Consider the following 17,735-nt stretch of genomic DNA (forward strand, 5'->3'; position numbering starts at 1 on the left):
AAAACAGCTGCCAGCACCCCTTTGCTAGACAGTTACTGGAGACCTGACCCTTGCCAAGAAGCACAGCCTAGCAGCCTTCAAATGTTTACTCCTCCCGCTTCAGGGCACACATTGAGTGGCCCTTCTGCCTCGTTTTCCTTTGCTGCTTGCCTCTTCTGCCCACAAGCTGACCGCTTCTCATTTTGGCTTGGTTTGCTGCTTCCTTTGCCAGCCATGTAACCCAGCCAACAGCAACCTCTGCCCTCTCTTAGTGCAGGTGAAAAGTCCTATCTGCAGGTAGCCAGAAATAAGGTGAGATACACATCTCAGAGTCAACACCAAAAGTCGTGGTGGTGTGAAGTGGATGTTTTTCGACAAAAAGAGACAAGAAAAACAGAAAAAAAAAAAAAGGATATGAGCTCTGGTGCAGCTCTGCAGAGAGCAGGCAACAGCTGAGCCTGAGAACCGGGAGTTTGCGGTCCCCGTGCAACTGCGGATGCTGCTGGCCCTGCTCGGAGGAGCTCTTCTGGCGGGGGGAGGGACCTCCCGAAGGCGCCAGGCAGCAGCCGCTGGCCGCAGCTTTGTGGCGGCTCCGGAGAGCCTCAGCGACGGCAGGGAGAGAAAGCAGCGAGACGGGTGCAGGGGTGGCTTTGCTGCTTTTGCCTTGCTGCTTTTGTCACAACAAGGCGGTATGTCGCAGGGCAAGAGGGTGGAGCTGCACCCGTGAGCATGGAGAGGTGCCTGAGCAGTGCTGGCAGAGTTGGGTGACGAGGCAGGGCAGGGTGCACATCAGCATGAGCTGCACTGGCAGCTGGCACCGCACGGGCTGCCCCGCGGCACAGCTGCGGGTGGGCGCGGGAAGGAAGGAAGGGGAACCACCCCAGCTGAGACAGAGAGCAAGAAACAGCGTGGGCCCTTCACTCGGGCTCGGCAGCGGCATGTGCTTGTCCTGCCTTGTTATGTGTATGCTGTAATAAAATTTCCCCTTTAAGGCTGGGCTGAAGTTATTTTTACTTGTGGGCTGGTGACAGGAACACAGAACGGAGCAGGAGCTCTGAACTGTTCTTACCTGATCTGTGGCGGAGGGGCGGACGGAGGAGGAAGGAAGCTCAGAAAAGGAGAGGGAGCAAGAGAACGAAGCTCAAGGGAGGGGAAAAGAAAGCAGGCAGGGCATCCCTAGGGAGGGACTAGGGAGGGGACCAGCTGGGGAAACTGAAAAAGAGGGAACGAGGGAGGGAAGGAGTAAGGAGGCAGAGGTCCTCCAGGAAAAGCAAAGTGGCTCCGGGGAGAAGAGGGGCTGCAGGCATCCGATGCCAAGCATTACCGAGGGGAGCTGAGAGGGTACAGCCAAGCAGAGCAGCTTTTGTGGTCTCCTCCTGACCCTCAAGATGATGAAAAGACAGTTCAATCGAATGCGCCAGCAGCTGTCCCATCCCAACACCACCACCAGGTAAGGGCCTCTCCGCTAGCAACACCGGAGGGAGCGGGATGCATGTCTTGGAGGGCTTGTGCTGGGGCTGGTGGCATGGGAAAAGGGCAAAGGGGGGAAACCTTTAGGGTTTAGAGCATCTTCAGCACAAGCAGAGGGGCTTTGTGAAGGCTGCATTGGTGGTGCTCAGCAGTAAATGATCCTCAAGCCCAGCTACCTCTCCCAGGGCCCACATTCCTGCATTCACCAGGAAACAGGACTTTTCCAAGCTTGGCTTTGCCAGGATGTGGGGCAGTGGGGCAATGGGGAGGGACCTTCCAGCCACATGCCCCCTGGCTGTGCAATGACCAGGAGGGTGATTGGGCTGGGACCTGCCCTCCCTGCTGAATCTGGGGTGCCCCACAGGAGCCAAATGCCCTGCATAGCTCTGGCCAGCCCAGCAGCCTGAGCAGCCCAGAATGCCCTTTGAGGAGAGAACCAAGGGTCCTCGGATGGACCCATGGGAGACTTACAGCTCCACACAAAACCCTCTGTGCCTGTTCTACCTCTGCCATTTCCTTCTTTTTCTCTTTGGCTTTCCAAAGCTCTCCCCTTGCAAAACCCAGAACTGAAATTACAGGGCTGGGCCCTCCCTGCTCAGCCCCCTCACTCCCTTTTCCTACTGCCACCTCTGCAGCACTGGGTTCCCAGCAGTGGGTGGCTAAGGGGGATCAAGTGTGTCCCCTGAACCACTGAGGTCCTTCAGCTAGCCCAGCAAATCAACCACGAGGAAGCAACTCCTATATGCTGGTGGCCTCTTGCTCTGTTTGCATTCCCTGGAAAGGAGCACGATGCCCCTTCCCATCCCTCTTCCCTCAAGATTTCATCCATGTCAGATGCATCTCCCTTTTGCTTCATGTCAGGCAGGCAAGCCTCAAGCACGTTGTGAAGAGTGAGCTCTTCACCTGCTGAGGAGCCTCTCTTCTAAGGACCAGGACCTCATGTGATCTTGCTTGCCGTCAACCAAACCACCATGTTTCCTGCAGCTCCACATCCTCGTCCCACATTGGCTTTGGCAGGCAGTGAAAAGAGAGAAATGTGAACTGGGGAAAAAGCAGCAGCAGATGGAAATCAAATGGGGTTCCGGGGACACAGCAATGATAGCAGGCTGTGAAGCAAGGCTTCCTCTATAGGAGGCATCAGGGAGGCTTTAGGGTCACGGTGGCTGGTGGGTTTTGAATTTGGTTTTGAGCAGAACCACAAAAAGCTGGGTTTGTGTAGGCATTTCTGGAGGGGCTGGTGTTGGTCTTGGACCCCAGTTTGATCACAAGGACACCCTTGCTCCCGCACCACTCAGTAGCAGTGGCCCCACTGCTACTGAGTACCCAGGCCTGCAAAGACATGTGCCAGACTGCAGCATCACAGCCCTGGATTCACCTTCAGGGAAGAGATGGGGCAGTCAGGGGCAGTAAACATCCTGCTCCTGTTGTGGCCCTGCTAAGCACCCTGACTCCAAAAACACAGGTCACATCTGGACTTTTTGACTGAGGTGCACTGAACTGGAAACCCTGTCTGATGGGGTGGCCACCAGCCAGCAAAGTTGGCTCCCTTGCCCTGCTTCTGCTGTTCTTGTCCTCCCAGGCTTGTTCTACCCACAGCCTTGCATCTGATGGTCCAGGCTATAGCCTGTGTCTCCTGCTCCCAGGAGCCCAAAGAGAGGCAGGGAGGATGCACGAGGACCTGCCTTCCCAAAGAAGCTGGGTGGAGGTGATCCCCATTTGCTTATGGTTCCATCTCCTTCCTCTGCAGAGCCCAAGAAGCAACTGAGCTCCTGTCAGAAGATTTGCTGCAGGTGAGGTGTGGGCTGGGCTGGCAGGCGTGTGTCTGCTTGTGCCTGGGCGTGGGAACCTGCCCCGCTCCTGCTGCCATCTGCCCTGCCAGCACGTCCAAGTCATGGGGCTGGGATCTGCCCGTGTGCCAGAGGGTGATTTCAGGACCATGGTGTCAAGGGATTGGCAGGCTCCTGCTACCAGCAAGGGCTTTCCCAGCTCCTCACAGAGGGATGAATCCTGACCAGGAGTTGTGCTCCCTTTTCACTGGACCAGATGCTCCAGGCTGTGGCAGGATGCTGGGCAGGTGTCATGGTTTGACACTGCCCAAATGCCATGTACCCACAAAAGTTGCTCACTCATCCTCCCCTGCCACAGCTGGGCAGAGGAAAATTTAATGAAGGCTTCATGAGTTAAGGACCAGGAGAAAACACTCCAAGGGCAAACCAGGCTCAATTTAGAGGTACAAAGTGAATTTACTGCTAACATTATCCTCAGAGGAGGATAATGAGAAGTAAAATAAGCCCTTAAAAACACTTTTCTTCCCCCAGCCCTCCCCTCCTTCATATTGACAATGCAGGGGACAGGGCCTGGGGGGTTTTGTCAGTTCATCACCCGAGATCTTCTTCCTCTGCTGAGGGAGAGGAGTCCTTCTGCTGCTCTGCTGCACCATGGGGTCCCTCCCACGGGAGACCTGAGTTCTTTGTGAACTTCTCCAGCCTGGCTCCAAATCTCGCAAGCAGAGTCTTCCCAAAAATGCTGCAGCATGGGTCCACTCTTCCATGGGGTACAGTCCTCCAAGGACAGGCTGCTCCAGCCTGGAAGCAGGGGCCCTCTCTCCAGCGGGTCTCCCACTGGATCACAGCCTCCTCCCAGCTCCAGTCAGCACCTCCCCATGGGCTGTGGGTGGATCTCTGCATCCCCCATGGATCCCCATGTTGCAGGGGCACAGCTGCTTCACCTTGGTCTCACCAGGGTCTGCAGAGGAATCTCGGCTCCAGTGCCTGGAGCACCTCCTCCCCTCCTTCTCCACTGGCCTTGGTGTCTCCATGTTGTTTCCCTCTCAGGTTCTCACCTCCTTCTCTTCTCTGGCTAGGAAAAAAATGTGTCCCCACTTTGTTTTGATTTTATTCTTAAATATGTTTTCACAGAGGCATTACCACTATCTCTAATTGGCCCAGGCTTGGCCAGCAGCATGTCCACCTTCAGAGCCATCAGGGATTGGCTCTGCTGGACATGGTGGAAGCTTCTGGCAGCTTCTCACAGAAGCCACCTCCTGCTACCCAAAACCAGCATAGCAGGCCATCCTCACCCAGGGCTGGGTAGTGGGGAAATGGCCTCAAGGTGCCCATGGCTGACAAAAGGGCTTCCCCAGTCCCATTTTTCTGCCCACAGATTGAGCAGAGGATTGAGCCAGCCAAGCGAGCAGCTCACAGTGTGTCCAAGAGGCTCCAAGCCTGCCTGCAGGGACAGTGTGGCTCCGAGATGGACAAGCGAGTGGTGAGAAAAATCTTCCCACGCAGTCTGTGCTCACCCCAGCTCTGTCCCTTGCCAAAAACAGGGATGTCAGGCCCCTGCTTTGCCAGCTTTGCTGAAGGGTGGCCCAAAGCTATGCCAAGCCCAGGTCCCATTGTCAGCAGTGGCCTCCAGCATGTGCCTGGGATGAGCAGAGCAGGGCAACCTCCTCAATCATCACTAATTTAGGAGACTCCTGAGAGACAGTGTCTTTGCATTGAATAACCTTCCAAAGCCCTTGCTGTCTATGTTCCTTCCCAAACCTCCATGAACTCTGGCACCCACGGTGCCCTGTGGTGGGGAGCACCACAGTGTGGCCAGGCACAGTGGTGTCACCACTTCTCTCCCAAATCCTTGGCTCCGTGCAGAAGAAGCTGCCCTTGATGGCTCTGTCCATGGCGATGGCTGAGAGCTTCAAGGAACTGGACACAGAGTCCAGCCTTGGGTAAGTACTGGTGGGAGAAAGTGCCAGGGTGACCCCAAAAGGTGCCAGATCCTGGTAGTGACACTGTCTTGGCTCAGAGGCTGCCACGGCTCAAGCCATGTCCCCAGAGCAAGCACTGGTGTTGCACTGGGAGAAGGGACAGCCAGCACCTTCAGCCTCCAATTGCAGAGTAGGGCTGAGGGCTGGCTCAGGGTCCCACATGGGTACAGGGACAGGGGGGATGTTGGGTCAGACAGGGGCATGGCTCCAGCCCTGCAGTCATTGCATCTCTTTCCCACACAGGAAAGCCCTGGAGATGGGTTGCTGCATACAGAGCTCACTGGCCAAAATTGTGGCTGAGTTTGAGATTGACCTGGAGCACTACGTCCTGCAGCCGCTCAACAAGCTCAGTGAGGTAGTCCTGCCTGCTCTACTGGCTCCACTTCCCAATCCTTCCACCACTCCTTCCTGTGTCCCCAGGCCTCCCCCGCTCACTCTGGCCCTCTCTCCCCAGGAGGAGCTCCCCACCATCCTGAAGCGCAAGAAGACCCTCCAGAAGTTGATTTCTGACTGGAACACAATCAAGAGCCGGTATGGGGCGCACTGCAGCCCTGGGGGCCCAGGGCATACAGAGCAGAGCCCCCAGACAGGTTGGGAGAGACAGGAGGAGAATTGCCCTGGAGACTCAATTTCCAATAGCTCTTCAGGAGCACCCAGCTAGGTCCTCTGTAGGTGCATCCTGCTCTGGGCTCAGATGCTGATTCCATAGCACCAGAGAGAAGGGCAGCTCTGATGCTAAAGGCAGCAAAGTGCCCTAGTGCTGCTTGGGACACTGAGATCACCTCGTTCCAACTCTTGCCAGGGGTAGCCCTTGCCATGCCAGATTTCTCTGAAAGTCTGCACACCGGTTCTACCCAACATTCCTGGCACTGAGACCATAAATCTGCCTCTTCTTTCCCACCCCAAAGGCTGAACCAAGCTGCCAAGAGTTCCAGTAACAGCACTGGGGCTGGTGCTGGCCCAGGGGCATCTTCTGCTGCCAACAAACTGGAGATCTTGAAGGAAGAAGAGGAGGAGGTGAAGAGGAAGGTGGAGCAGTGCAAGGTGAGAGGGTCACTTGCTCTCCCCCATGGATCAGATCCAGGACTGCAGACCTGCTCCCCTCCACCAGTCTTTTCCGAGGGGATCCCACACTGGGATGGACTGCAGCCAGCCAGCATGTCCTGCCCTCTGAAAGCAAATGGGGCCCTCAAGCAGAAATAGGGACATGGCCCAAGCTCGGGGAAGAAAAAGAGTAAAGGAATTCAAAGTGCAAGCTGCTGCAGAGAGGAGGGTCCAAGGGCTAAATCAGGGAGCATATGGGGTCCCCTCAGGCTGGAAAATAGCAGATCTAGGATCTGTCATGGGTGGCAGGGAAGTTTCACATCAGCTTTCTCCACTTCTGCCCTGTGTCTCTGAAAAGCCCAGCACCTCATCTGGCAGAGCTCACTGGAGGTGAAGGTGCAGAGGCCTCTTGTTCCTGAGCCACTTGTGCCAGGACTTTGTTCATGGGGCAGGTTGCTGCCACTACCCAAACACAACTAATGGAAGCAAGGAGAAAGCCCCACTCCCCCCGGAGACCCTGTCTAGGCCACTCACAGACCAGATGAAAGGGCTTCATGGAGGTGTCTCCTCTTCCTTGGGTGCCAGGGAGGGGATGGAAAATTGCTCTTCTTTGTCTCCCTTCCCAGGATGAGTACATGGCTGACCTCTACCACTTCTCCACCAAAGAGGACATCTACGCCAGCTACTTCATCAAAGTAAGTCCTCTGTCCCACTTCTCCCCAGTGTGTGAATGTCAGCTGCAACATGTCTGAGCCCAGCCTGGCCCCCATCCACACCAAGCGCCCCCAAGCAGGGCAGGGGACGGATCAAGGCATCAGCAGATGCCTATAGCTGGCCTTGCTCCTGCCACTGCAGGTTACTGCCACCACTAGCACCAAGTGCAAACGAGCAGCTTGGCCTGAAGATACCCCTCTCCAATCTGCCCTCTACCCCTCACTACAGACAGAGTCCCATGGACCCCAGGGGGGCTCCCCTTGCAGCTCCCTCTTTGCCCTGTCTTCATGTGGGTGCAATGTCCTGGGAATGGGCACCTCTCCAAGAGGCACTGGTGCCAACTGAATGCTGTTTGCCTGTCTCCTGTCTGGCAGCTATTGGAAATCCAAGCCCAGTACCACCGGCAGTCACTGGAATCTCTGGACTCAGCTCTAGCAGAGCTGAGGGAAAGCCACAGACAGACAGGTACCCTCTGGCTCTCCGTGCAGCCTGGCAAGGGCTGCAGCTGAGCCTGGGGGATACAAGTGTGTCCAGCAAAGCTGGAAAAGGTTAATTTTCCCTCCCTACACCTGCTGCTGCCTACCATGTTGGGCTGGAAGGTTGGGGACACAGCTTGACATGGGCTGGGCATGCTGCCTGTCCTGCCTCTGCCTGTAGCCAGCCACGTTCAGCTTGGAGCAGGATGTTGCCATGGCCAAATGCTGGATGGTCCCAGGGATGGCCCACCACCCCTCTTGACATTTTCCTTCCTCTTCCAGAGCCTTCCTTCACGACAGACACCCCAGTGGCAGGGTACTACGGTGTGTCCCTAGAAACACACCTCAAGAGCTTGGGCCGGGAGATTGCGCTTCCCATCGAAGCCTGTGTCATGATGCTGTTGGCTTCCAGCATGAAGGAGGAGGTAGGGAGTGCTCCAGAAACCCTCATCACCTTTCTTCCCCCAGATGCACTCCTCCCAAACTCAAAATGCATCCCTTCCCTATTCACGGCATCCCCAGGGACTCTTCCGGCTGGCAGCAGGCGCCTCAGTGCTGAGGAAGCTGAAGAGCAGCTTGGCCAGCGGCTCCAATGCCCTGGAGGAGTTTTACTCAGACCCCCACGCTGTGGCTGGTGAGTGCCAGCAAGGCAGGGTGGGGGCACATGACTGGGCAGTCCCTGCCACCCCTCAGCTGCCATCAGCTCCACTACTCCCCCTCTCCCCCCAGGTGCACTGAAATCCTACCTGCGGGAGCTGCCCCAGCCTTTGATGACCTTCGAGCTCTATGACGAATGGGTCAAAGCAGCCAGGTGGGTCCAGGCACTGGGGTTGAAATCCCTGGCAGGTCTCAAAAAGCCCCCAGTCAACCCCCTCCATCCCTCCTGGCACTTGGAGCAGGGGTGCTCTGTCTCACTTGGGGACATACAGACACAGAGCCTCTGTGCATGCCTGCCTTCACTGCCCACTAAAGCAGGACATCTCCATCTCCAGGGTTATGGCCTGCACGGGGCAGCCAACACTGCCCTTCCTCCTTGTCCAGTGGCCCCCTGTGCCACAGAACAGGCTGAGCTCTCTGCTCCTGCTTCTCTCTTACAGCCTAAAGGACATTGATAGCCGCCTGCAGAGCCTGCGAGACACCTGCGGCCGCCTGCCCCAGGACAGCTACAACAATCTCAGGTGGTTTGTCAGAACAGGGCTTCTTCAGCCCCAAGCAGTCACCAGGGGTAGCCATTCCCTCCTGAAATCCCTCCCTACTAAACCCCTGCCCTCCTTTCACCCCACAGGTATCTGATCAAGTTTTTAGCCAAGCTGGCTGAACACCAGGAGGTGAATAAAATGACCCCCAGCAACATTGCCATTGTGCTGGGCCCAAACCTGCTGTGGTCGCAGCAGAGCACAGGGTAAGGTCTGGTTTGAAGGGGTGGGAGGCAGCTGCCTAGCCCCAGCTGGGGTGCCCTGAAGGCAAATGCCATGGCAAAGGCTGATCCAGCAGCCTTCAGGCTGGTCTAAAGCACTTACACCTCTTCCATCCTCAAGTCCTGTCCCTTGTTCCCATGCTCCCCAGGTTGCATGTCCCCTCACCAAGCACATGTCCTCTTAGCCACTCTGCAAAGTAGTAAAGGAGGGGACTGAGACCCAAAGCACTTGTAACATGGGTGGCTTTCAACACCACTGGTCTCCAACACCAAACCAGGGTTCCCAGGACAGGAAAAAAGCCCATCACCCATGTGGCCGTGGCCCTTGGCTGGGCTGCCTTCCCTTCAGACCCTGACCCCTGTGGAATGAACACAAAAACTCATTTGGGGTTAATACCCCTAAACCCTTTTTCTGATGCTTCCACCACCCCTGTCTCCCAGAGACCCCATGCAACTGGACTTGGCCTCGGTCTCCTCCATCCAGGCTGTGGTGGAAGCCCTCATCCAGAACGTGGACACTCTCTTCCCTGGAGGTAGGGCCAGGGCATGACTTGGTGGGCCACAGCAGAGAGTGATAGGGAGTGGAAGGGAAAGGAACATTTCTCATTTCCCAGGAGGGGAGAAGCGGGAGGCTGCTCTGGCTCTCTGCTGTGGGGTCATTGCTCTGGGTGGCAAGTGCTTCCTCACAGGATCTCCTCCTTTCTCTTCACCCAGAGGTAGACTTCAATGTCTCGGGCATGTTCATGCCGCCCACAAACACCGGACTTTCCAAAGCTGCCCCAGAGGAAGAGCCAACTCCTGCCACCCCTTCAGCCAGCACCGCTACCCTTTTGGATGGAGAGGCGTAAGTCTGATGGGAGCTAGAGGCCCTGGCTGTCCCAGCTCTCCCATGTCCTCCCTCCATCCCACCCCACACCAGGGCCATACTCTCACAGGTGGCTGCAAGGTGCCTCACAGCCAGGACCACCATGCCCAACCAAAGCCTGACTTGCCTTGTTCTCTGCACAGCACCTCCCGGGACCCCGAGGCCAGGTCCCAGCCTGCATCCCCAGGACTGCCCAGGCCATCTCCTGAAGCTGCAGGGCCACCAGCTCCAGTGATGCCGGACAACACCACCCGCAAAGGTTAGGGTGCCCCACATGCTTGGGAAATTACAGCCCCCAATGCTGCCTCCTGTGGTTTAGTCATCATCCTGCTGTTCCCTACACAAGTGGGCACTGGGGATGTCCTTGTGGGAAAGGCCTCTGGCCAGGGCAGCATGGCCAGGATCCAGCCAAGATGGGACCATGGAATGGACGAAGTATGTCCTCCAGCACTGGGCTGAACACCTCCAGTAAAGAGGTGTCAAAGCTCATGGCCCTTTGTGAAAGGAAGAGGGAAAAGCCCCCAGAAAAGCTGGTGTGAGCTTGTGTCTTCAGGACAGGAGCTGGGCAAGGGGCAATTTGTCTGACCAGCCGCCTGCAGCCCCTGGCCCTTTGGAGAGGCCCCAGTGGCGAGGAGCCCAGCCCACCTCAGCTTTCTTTCCAGGCAAACGCCCAGCTCCGGCCCGGCCCGCCGTGCCCCCGCCGCCCGTGGCGCAGCCCCGGGGCCCAGCTCCTGGCCGGGCAGCCAGCCCCAAAGCCCTGCCGCGCCGCACACCGGCCCGGCCGCGCCCCGCCGTCCCGCCGCCGCTCCCGCCGCAGCCAGCGCCCCGCCACAGCCGAGATGCCCCACCAGCCCCCAGGCCTTCCTCTGCTGAGGCTGACACAGCAGCTGCCGGGGACTGTGTGCCGGGAACCACAGAGGCGGGACAGCCTCTGCGTGCAGGAGGAAGCCCCCTGGCCAAATCGGCCCCAGAAGGACAGCCCGCAGAGAACTGAACAGGGTGAGAGGCATGGATGAATCACAGGTTGGGGAGATGGGATCTGGCACCTCTCTGGGACCCAGCAGACACTGTGGAAATGCCAGGATGGCCTGAGAGATAGCATCTCTTGGTCCTCCACCTTGCTCCCTTGGCTCACACCACCTGGCATGCTTTGCCTGCCTTCTCTCACTCTCCCATCTCGGTCTCCACCTCCCCAAACTACCACATCCCTGCCAGAGCCCAGCCACCAGATCCCTGCCTGCGTTCCTGCCCAGATCTCTGCCCAGGTCCCCGCCCGGATCCCCCGCTGCAGGCCCAGACACCGCTTGCAACTTTCGGGCCAGCACAGGCAGCTTGGCCCCATGAGGCCATTCACGGATGCTCAGCCATGATCCCAGCCCCGTTTTGCCTTAAAATGCATTGCCCCAGGAACACACAGATGGATATATATAAATATAGATGTGTATATATATATATATATATAGATAGATATAGATACATATATTTGGAGTGCATGTTCTGTTAGGCTGAGGGAGCTGGGGTTGTTCAGCTTGTAGAAAAGGAGGCTCAGGGCTGCCCTGATCACTCTGTACAGCTCCCTGAAAGGAGGCCATAGCCATGTGGAGCTCTACCTCATCTCCCAGGCGACAAGAGCACATAGTCACAATCTGCACCAAGGGAGGTTTAGGTGGGACAGTAGGAGGGAACTTTTTCACAGAAAGTGATTAGACATGGGAATGGGAGATGCTGGAGTCACCGTCCCTGGGGGTGTTTAGGAAAGGCTGGATGCGGCACTCAGTGCCACGCTCTAGCTGACACGGTTCGCTCTTGGGCTGGACTCGATGATGTTAGAAGGCTTTTCCAGCCTAAGTGTCTCTGTTGATATTTTGCCAATCTTTGAGAAGCTGGTGTCAGAGCCGCGGGCCGGTGTGAGCAGGGCGCACTTGGCAGTCTGAGGTGCTGGAGGGTGCAGCCCATGGGCCGCAGCGGGGAGGGCAGGAGGGGGGAGCGCGGCCGGTTCCCGGGGCAGGAGCCGGGAGCGCGGCCGGTGCCCGGGACCGTGGAGACGCGGGCCGGGCGGTAATGGCGGCCGCGCTGCCACAGCCCCGCCGGCCGGCAGGGGACGCTGCGCGCCTGCGCGGGCACGGCGGGAGGCGCGAGCCGGGCACGGCGGCTCCAGCCAATGGGCAGCGGCCCGGGCCTGTCCCCGCCCCCTCCCCGCCGCGGTCACTTTGGGGCCGGCCCTCGGCCCGGCCCTGCCCCTGGGAGCGTCAGGGCCTCCCATTGGTGGCGGTGGGGGGGCAGGGGGGCGGTGATTGGCTGCGGGGCGGGGCGGGGCGCAGCGGGGGGCGGTGATTGGCTGCGCGGTGGGAGGGGCGGGGCGGCCGGCGGGCTGCGGCGGCGGCGGCGGCGGCGGCAGCATGGCGAGCTGCCGGCGGCTGAGCGGCGCGGGGCTGCGCGAGGTGCTGGGCCCGGCGCAGGGGCTGCTCTTCGACTGCGACGGCGTTCTGTGGGCGGGCGAGCGCGCCGTGCCCGGCGCCCCCGAGCTGCTGGAGCGGCTGCGGCGCAGCGGCAAGGCCGCCCTTTTCGTCAGCAATAACAGCCGCCGCTCGGTGGCCGAGCTGGAGCGGCGTTTCAGCCGTCTCGGCTTCCGCGGCGTGCGCGCCGAGCACGTCTTCAGCTCCGCGCTCTGCTCCGCGCTCTTCCTCCGCCAGCGCCTCCTCGGCGGCGGCGGGAACGGGAGCGGGGCCGGCCGCGTCTTCGTGCTGGGCGGCGAGGGGCTGCGCGGCGAGGTGCGCGACGCCGGGCTGCGCCTGGCGGGCGAGGGCGAGCCGGCACCCGGCGAGCCGGTGCGCGCCGTCCTGGTGGGCTACGACGACCAGTTCACCTTCGCCAAGCTGGCGCAGGCCTGCGGCTACCTGCGCGACCCGCAGTGCCTGCTGGTGGCCACCGACCCCGACCCCTGGCACCCGCTCAGCGACGGCCAGCGCACCCCCGGTGAGCCCGCGCCCCGTCCCGCGCCGCCCCGGGGGGAAGGGGCTGTGGCGGGGGTGGCCTCGGGTGGGGTTCGCTGTCCCAGGTGAGGGCGAGGCGGTTCCCTGAGCGGCAGGACGAGCAGGGATGCCCTGGCGGTCCCTGCCAGCTCCCGAAGCAGGGCTGCCAGCGTCCCTGTCCTGTGGCGGGCCCGGGTGCTGAGATTCCCGCGGCTACTCCTGTTCCTCCTGCTTCCCTCCCGCAGGGACTGGCAGCCTCACGGCCGCAGTGGAGACGGCTTCGGGCCGCAAGGCGCTGGTGGTGGGGAAGCCCAACACGTACATGTTTGATTGCATCGTGGAGCGTTTCGGCGTCGACCCGTCCCGCACCCTCATGGTGGGAGACCGTCTGGAGACAGACATCCTGTTCGGCAAGAACTGCGGCCTGGCCACCATTCTCACCCTGACAGGCGTGTCCCGCCTGGAAGAGGCGCAGGCCTACATGGCCAGCGACAGCGCCGCCGCCAAGGATCTGGTGCCCAATTACTATGTGGACAGTATTGCAGACTTGATACCAGGCCTGGATGAGTAACAGTTTGTACATGTGAGGGCAGAGGGGTCAGTTCCCCATCCCAGATCTCCATCTGTTCCCATTTCTCTCTCACTGCCCTATTCTCTCAATTCCCGGTTTCTTCACATGCCAACATCCTTCTCTGGGGGCAAAATGGGAAGGGGATTGGCAGGCGCGGACAGGTTTCAAGTTGTCTCCTTTCTGCTGAGAGCTATCCATGATGGACAGAGTGAGTCCCTGTCTCCCTCATTGCCAGCTGCCAGCATCTTTGGGAGAGAGCTGGAGGCCTTGAGGCTGCTGGGAGGGGGATCAAATCAGTGTCTGTGTGGCTTCTCCAGGGGTTTGGGACTGGCTGCTTTAGTGTTATTTTTCCCTTGGATAACGGTGGCAGCTTTTACTGTTGTCCTTTGACTTGTAACTCTTCAATTCTGAGCAGCATCCCTGCAGTCCTTGTGGTAATCCCCTCCTTGCCAGGGCACTGGCACCACTGTCACCCACCTGGTGTCTGTCAGTGCCAGGGCATGTGGAAGGAGTGTGCCAGACTTCTGGAATCATGAATGAGAGCATCTCTGCCTCCCACAAGTGAAAGAGAGCATTGCCTCATCTCTTCTCTCCCCTGTTCCTTAGAGAAGTTTCCCCCACTACCCCCCTGCCCCAACCCAGTTAATACCTGTGCCAGTGTCCACCTGAAGGACAGAAGAGACCAGTAAGGGTTTTTTCCTGTGCCAAACAGACAAGCTGTGACTGCACAGTGGGTCTGCAGTTGTACCTTGTTTTCAAGCACCCTTTCTGAAGGGGCTTTTGAAGGACAGAGGGCTCCTAGACCATGACAACACAGCACTAGTGAACTGTATGACTCTCCCTGGTTGCCCCTTCTCAGTTGGATTTTGTCATAGTACAGTGAGAGAAAAGTGCTGATGGGGGTCTGTGCTCCAGCTGCCGGTGTGCAGGTGAGATGGTGATGGTGTTGTCACTGCTGTGAATGTGTCACAGTCCTCAAAGTCATTCCTTGCTGCTTTGTCTTTCTACATTTTTTTAATTTCTTGATCTAATTTATCAAACTTATTTATTGTTCGAATATTGTATTATTTGTATAAATTATGCTGACTGGTTGCACCAAGGGGACAGAATGGAGTGCCTTTGGGCATCCCTTACTGTCCACGTCCCATGTTGATGTTCTTACACTCGCTGTGTCTCTGTATATAATAAAGTGTGAGCATAGGCTGGAAATGACCTCTTTTTTTTCACTCATGGTCCCATCAAGATGAAACTGCCCTAGGTATCTTTGAGCCCTCACAGATGAGGACGTGGCTGGACCTTTCCTCACTCAAGGGGGTGCTGCTGGGTAGACAAGACAGCTGGGTAGTGTCTTTGAGCTGCCCTTTGCTGGATCACTGGTGCCTCAGCACCGGCTGGAGGTGGCTGGTGGAGCTGTGGTGTAGACTGCAGGGTCCAGCCAGGTCACCTGGAGCAGTGAGCAATGCAGCCCTTGCCAGCTGCCTTTGCATTTCACAGGGAACATTGCTGGGAACAGTGAGCTCTTGTGCTGCACCTGAAGGCTGCCCTCTGCTAGCCAGGTGGGCCCCAATGATCTGTGTCCCTGCTGGGCTAGGGGGGAGGTGCCACCTCTGTTATGTGCATAGAGTTTGCAGGGGGCTGAGAACTGCCCAGGCAAGGTTTTGCTGTGACCCTTCTTGACTGTGCTGTGCTTTAAGTGACAGGGAGATGGCTGTGATTGTACCCCTGGGGTGACCTTAACTGGACTAAAGCTTGCCATGTCCTGGGTCTGTCCATACTCCCAGCCCAGAGGGAGAAAACGGATTGGGTAAGAGAAGTTGGAAGTGACTCAAATGTGCTTTGCCTCCATTCCCGATACAGAGCCAATCCTCCCCTTTGACTGTCAGACCCCTTTAACTGCTGTTGATGGCACCCAGGCATCACATCTCTGGCTGGATTGAACACTCAGCATTGAGTGTTCAATAACTGCTCTGTGTCAGGTACTGCACTGATAGTTCCAGGTGCCAAGTGCCTTCTTTGTTTTTTCTGTCCAAAATAACCTAGGAAAGAGCCTTCCAAAATAAAAGAACATCCAAAGAGCTTTCTGAAGATTGCCTGTCATCTTAATCAGTCCCCTTTGTATATGCCCATTTCCCTCTTTTGTCTGTCCCGTGTCCAATTAGGCCACCAGAGGACTGGTAGTCCCTTAATGAGTACTTGACCAACACTCGCATCATTAAGTAGAGCAAGATTGACACCTAACGTGTCTGCTAACTTGGGCTTGCCAATCTAGAGATACCCAGATCCTGGTTTATTTTTCAGAGCTCTCAGTTCTTGTATCAGGCTGAAATCTGAAGCGCTGTTGTTGTGACTTTGGAGCCACAGCTGGAAATGCTCAGTATGGCTGCAAACTTCCCAGGCTGAGTAGGTTACTCATGACATGTGGGTGTACAGAGGAGACTGTGCACAGTGAGAACATTCCCAAGACATGCCCCTTTTTTCTAGGGTGCTTTGAGGGTGAGCGCTTGCCTGCTCTGTTCTTTCCAGTTCTCCCAGACAACAGATGGGATGCTGGAGGCTGTAGTCTCCCAGGCTGGCACACTGGAAACAAAACAGGAAATCTAGTAGCTGGTCAGAGTGTTCCAGTCTGTGTTTGGGCCCTCTCCAAAGATACTTTGAAGTTTGTCCTTTGGATTCCAAATGGTGAGCCTGCAGAGTAGGATTTTTTCATGTGACTGCTGCTGAAAACAGAGCTCAGCAGAGCTGATGGCTGATCCCTATCTCTCGTGACCATGTAGCTTCTTTTTATCTGCTGCATCTCTCCATGAGGGCTTTGCTATGAGGGAGAGGTGGACTTGGAGCAGAAGGGTTTATCTGTCCTTCCCTTGGTTCATCATGTAGGTGAGGACATTAGACAGGGGTGCCTTCTGTCGTCTGTACATCAGTGCAGCTGCTCTGGCTCTGAACAGGGATGGAGCAGCACTGTAGGGCTCCATGAGGTCTGCCAGGCTTTGATTTTGTGTGGCTTTCCCCTGATACTGTTGCTCCTGCATGTAATGGATGTGCATGTGAGCAGAGCTTGTTAGCAAACTAGACTGACAGCACCCCTTGGGGTGAAGAGCTCCCTATCCAAGCCTGTCAGACATCCATTCAGCCACTGACAATAAGGGGTCTGTGATCTTCATGGGGTTCAGGCTTTGGTTCCCTCTGGGATCGGTCTGGTAGGGCTGCAGATAACATCTGCTGTTTAAACCGAAAAAAGCAATAGTTCTTGCCTAAGTCAGCTGATTTCTTCTTGTCTAACACAGCTTTTCTTCTTGGGTTGAGTGTTTAGGGAAGCAGTGCAGTTGCCAGGGAGGACAGGGCTGTGAAGTGTAGAGCTGTGGCAGCACACAGGAGGGTGGACCAGATGGGAAGCCCCACTTTGTGTAGTGTGGGTAAAGGTATTTGTTTTCTCATCCTCAGAAAACTGCATTGCCCTTTCTTGCCGTGCAACCGAGACAACAGCCAGACAGGTGGCAGTTGTTCCACTAGACCAGAAAACTCCTATCTTCCATCCATAAGTGCAGTTACTGTGGCAACCACTGGCTGGATGATGTCAGCTGCAACTTGCTGAGCATTGCCTGCTCTGGGCAAGGCTTTATTCCCTTAGTCATCTTTGTGCCCCTTCTCTGGACTCTCTCCAACATGTCTCTGACTCTCTTGTACTAGGGAGCCCAGAACTGGACTGAGCACTGGACCCCAGGTCCTTTTCTGTCATGCTGCTTTCCAGCTGGGTGGTCCCCAATATTTACTGGTCCTTGGGGTTATTGTTTCCCAGGTGAAGGACTTTGCACTTCTCATTGAATTTTTTGAGGTTCCTGCCAGCCCATTTTCCCAGCCTATCAAGGTCACTCTGGATGGGACCACAACCCTCTGGTGTGTCAGCTGCTCCTCCCAGTTTTGTGTCACCAGCAAACTTGCTGAGGGGACACTCGACCTCATCTCACAGTTCATTAATGAAGATGCCAAACACAATAAATAAATCATTATTGACCCCTGGGGGACACCCCTAATTACAAGCCTCCAGCGAGACTTTATGCCACTGATCAACATTCCTTAGGCCCAGATGTTCACACAGTTTCCTGTCCACTTCACTGTTATGTCAGCCAGCCCATACTTCCATTGTCTTCTCTAGGGGAATGTTGTGGGAGGCAGGGCCAAAGGCCTTCCTGAAGTCAGGGTTTATGTCCACTGCTTTCCTCTCATCAAGCAAGCCAGCCATTTCATCATGGAAGAGTGTCAAGTTGGCCAAGTGACTGACACTTCAGGAAAACAACAAATGGGCCCAAGATATTGATCGGTGAGTAGCTGCCTTTAACACGAGGAGCTAGAGATCATCCTGGCTGGGAAGCTGTTAATGTTCAGCCACGTGACATGGTAATAGAACTGGGACAATTTGGAAGGTGTTGAGACTGGCAGGACAGAGGAGGGGTTTTTTTGCAT

The 17,735-nt window shown here is 56.8% G+C and overlaps 2 protein-coding genes across 2 annotated transcripts; both read left to right on the forward strand.

Annotated features, from left to right (window-relative positions):
- Window positions 1–1,135: 1,135 nt before the first annotated feature.
- On the forward strand, window positions 1,136–11,133 carry SH3BP1 (SH3 domain binding protein 1). The gene is made up of 18 exons (XM_030960499.1): window positions 1,136–1,429; window positions 3,197–3,239; window positions 4,612–4,716; window positions 5,100–5,176; window positions 5,459–5,570; window positions 5,670–5,746; window positions 6,124–6,259; window positions 6,886–6,954; window positions 7,348–7,438; window positions 7,732–7,874; window positions 7,972–8,083; window positions 8,179–8,260; window positions 8,547–8,627; window positions 8,735–8,851; window positions 9,308–9,399; window positions 9,581–9,710; window positions 9,875–9,990; window positions 10,394–11,133. Exons 1-18 carry the CDS (start codon window positions 1,368–1,370, stop codon window positions 10,723–10,725), a joined length of 1,977 nt encoding a protein of 658 aa, XP_030816359.1. The 5' UTR covers window positions 1,136–1,367; the 3' UTR covers window positions 10,726–11,133.
- Window positions 11,134–12,093: 960 nt separating this feature from the next.
- Window positions 12,094–14,484, forward strand: PDXP (pyridoxal phosphatase). The gene is made up of 2 exons (XM_030960110.1): window positions 12,094–12,707; window positions 12,949–14,484. The coding sequence occupies exons 1-2, from the start codon at window positions 12,131–12,133 to the stop codon at window positions 13,272–13,274; spliced, it is 903 nt and encodes a 300-aa protein (XP_030815970.1). The 5' UTR covers window positions 12,094–12,130; the 3' UTR covers window positions 13,275–14,484.
- Window positions 14,485–17,735: the final 3,251 nt, after the last annotated feature.

This window comes from Camarhynchus parvulus, chromosome 1A (assembly GCF_901933205.1).
Source record: "Camarhynchus parvulus chromosome 1A, STF_HiC, whole genome shotgun sequence".
NCBI classification, from domain to species: domain Eukaryota; kingdom Metazoa; phylum Chordata; class Aves; order Passeriformes; family Thraupidae; genus Camarhynchus; species Camarhynchus parvulus.

Excerpts from the sequence above, each read along its gene's own strand:
- SH3BP1 (XM_030960499.1), top strand. The coding sequence starts at position 1,368 with ATGATGAAAAGACAGTTCAATCGAATGCGCCAGCAGCTGTCCCATCCC. Across the intron at positions 5,177-5,458 it reads GACACAGAGTCCAGCCTTGG|GAAAGCCCTGGAGATGGGTT; the intron begins GTAAGTACTGGT and ends TTTCCCACACAG. Across the intron at positions 7,439-7,731 it reads GGAAAGCCACAGACAGACAG|AGCCTTCCTTCACGACAGAC; the intron begins GTACCCTCTGGC and ends TTCCTCTTCCAG.
- PDXP (XM_030960110.1), top strand. The coding sequence starts at position 12,131 with ATGGCGAGCTGCCGGCGGCTGAGCGGCGCGGGGCTGCGCGAGGTGCTG. Across the intron at positions 12,708-12,948 it reads CGACGGCCAGCGCACCCCCG|GGACTGGCAGCCTCACGGCC; the intron begins GTGAGCCCGCGC and ends TCCCTCCCGCAG.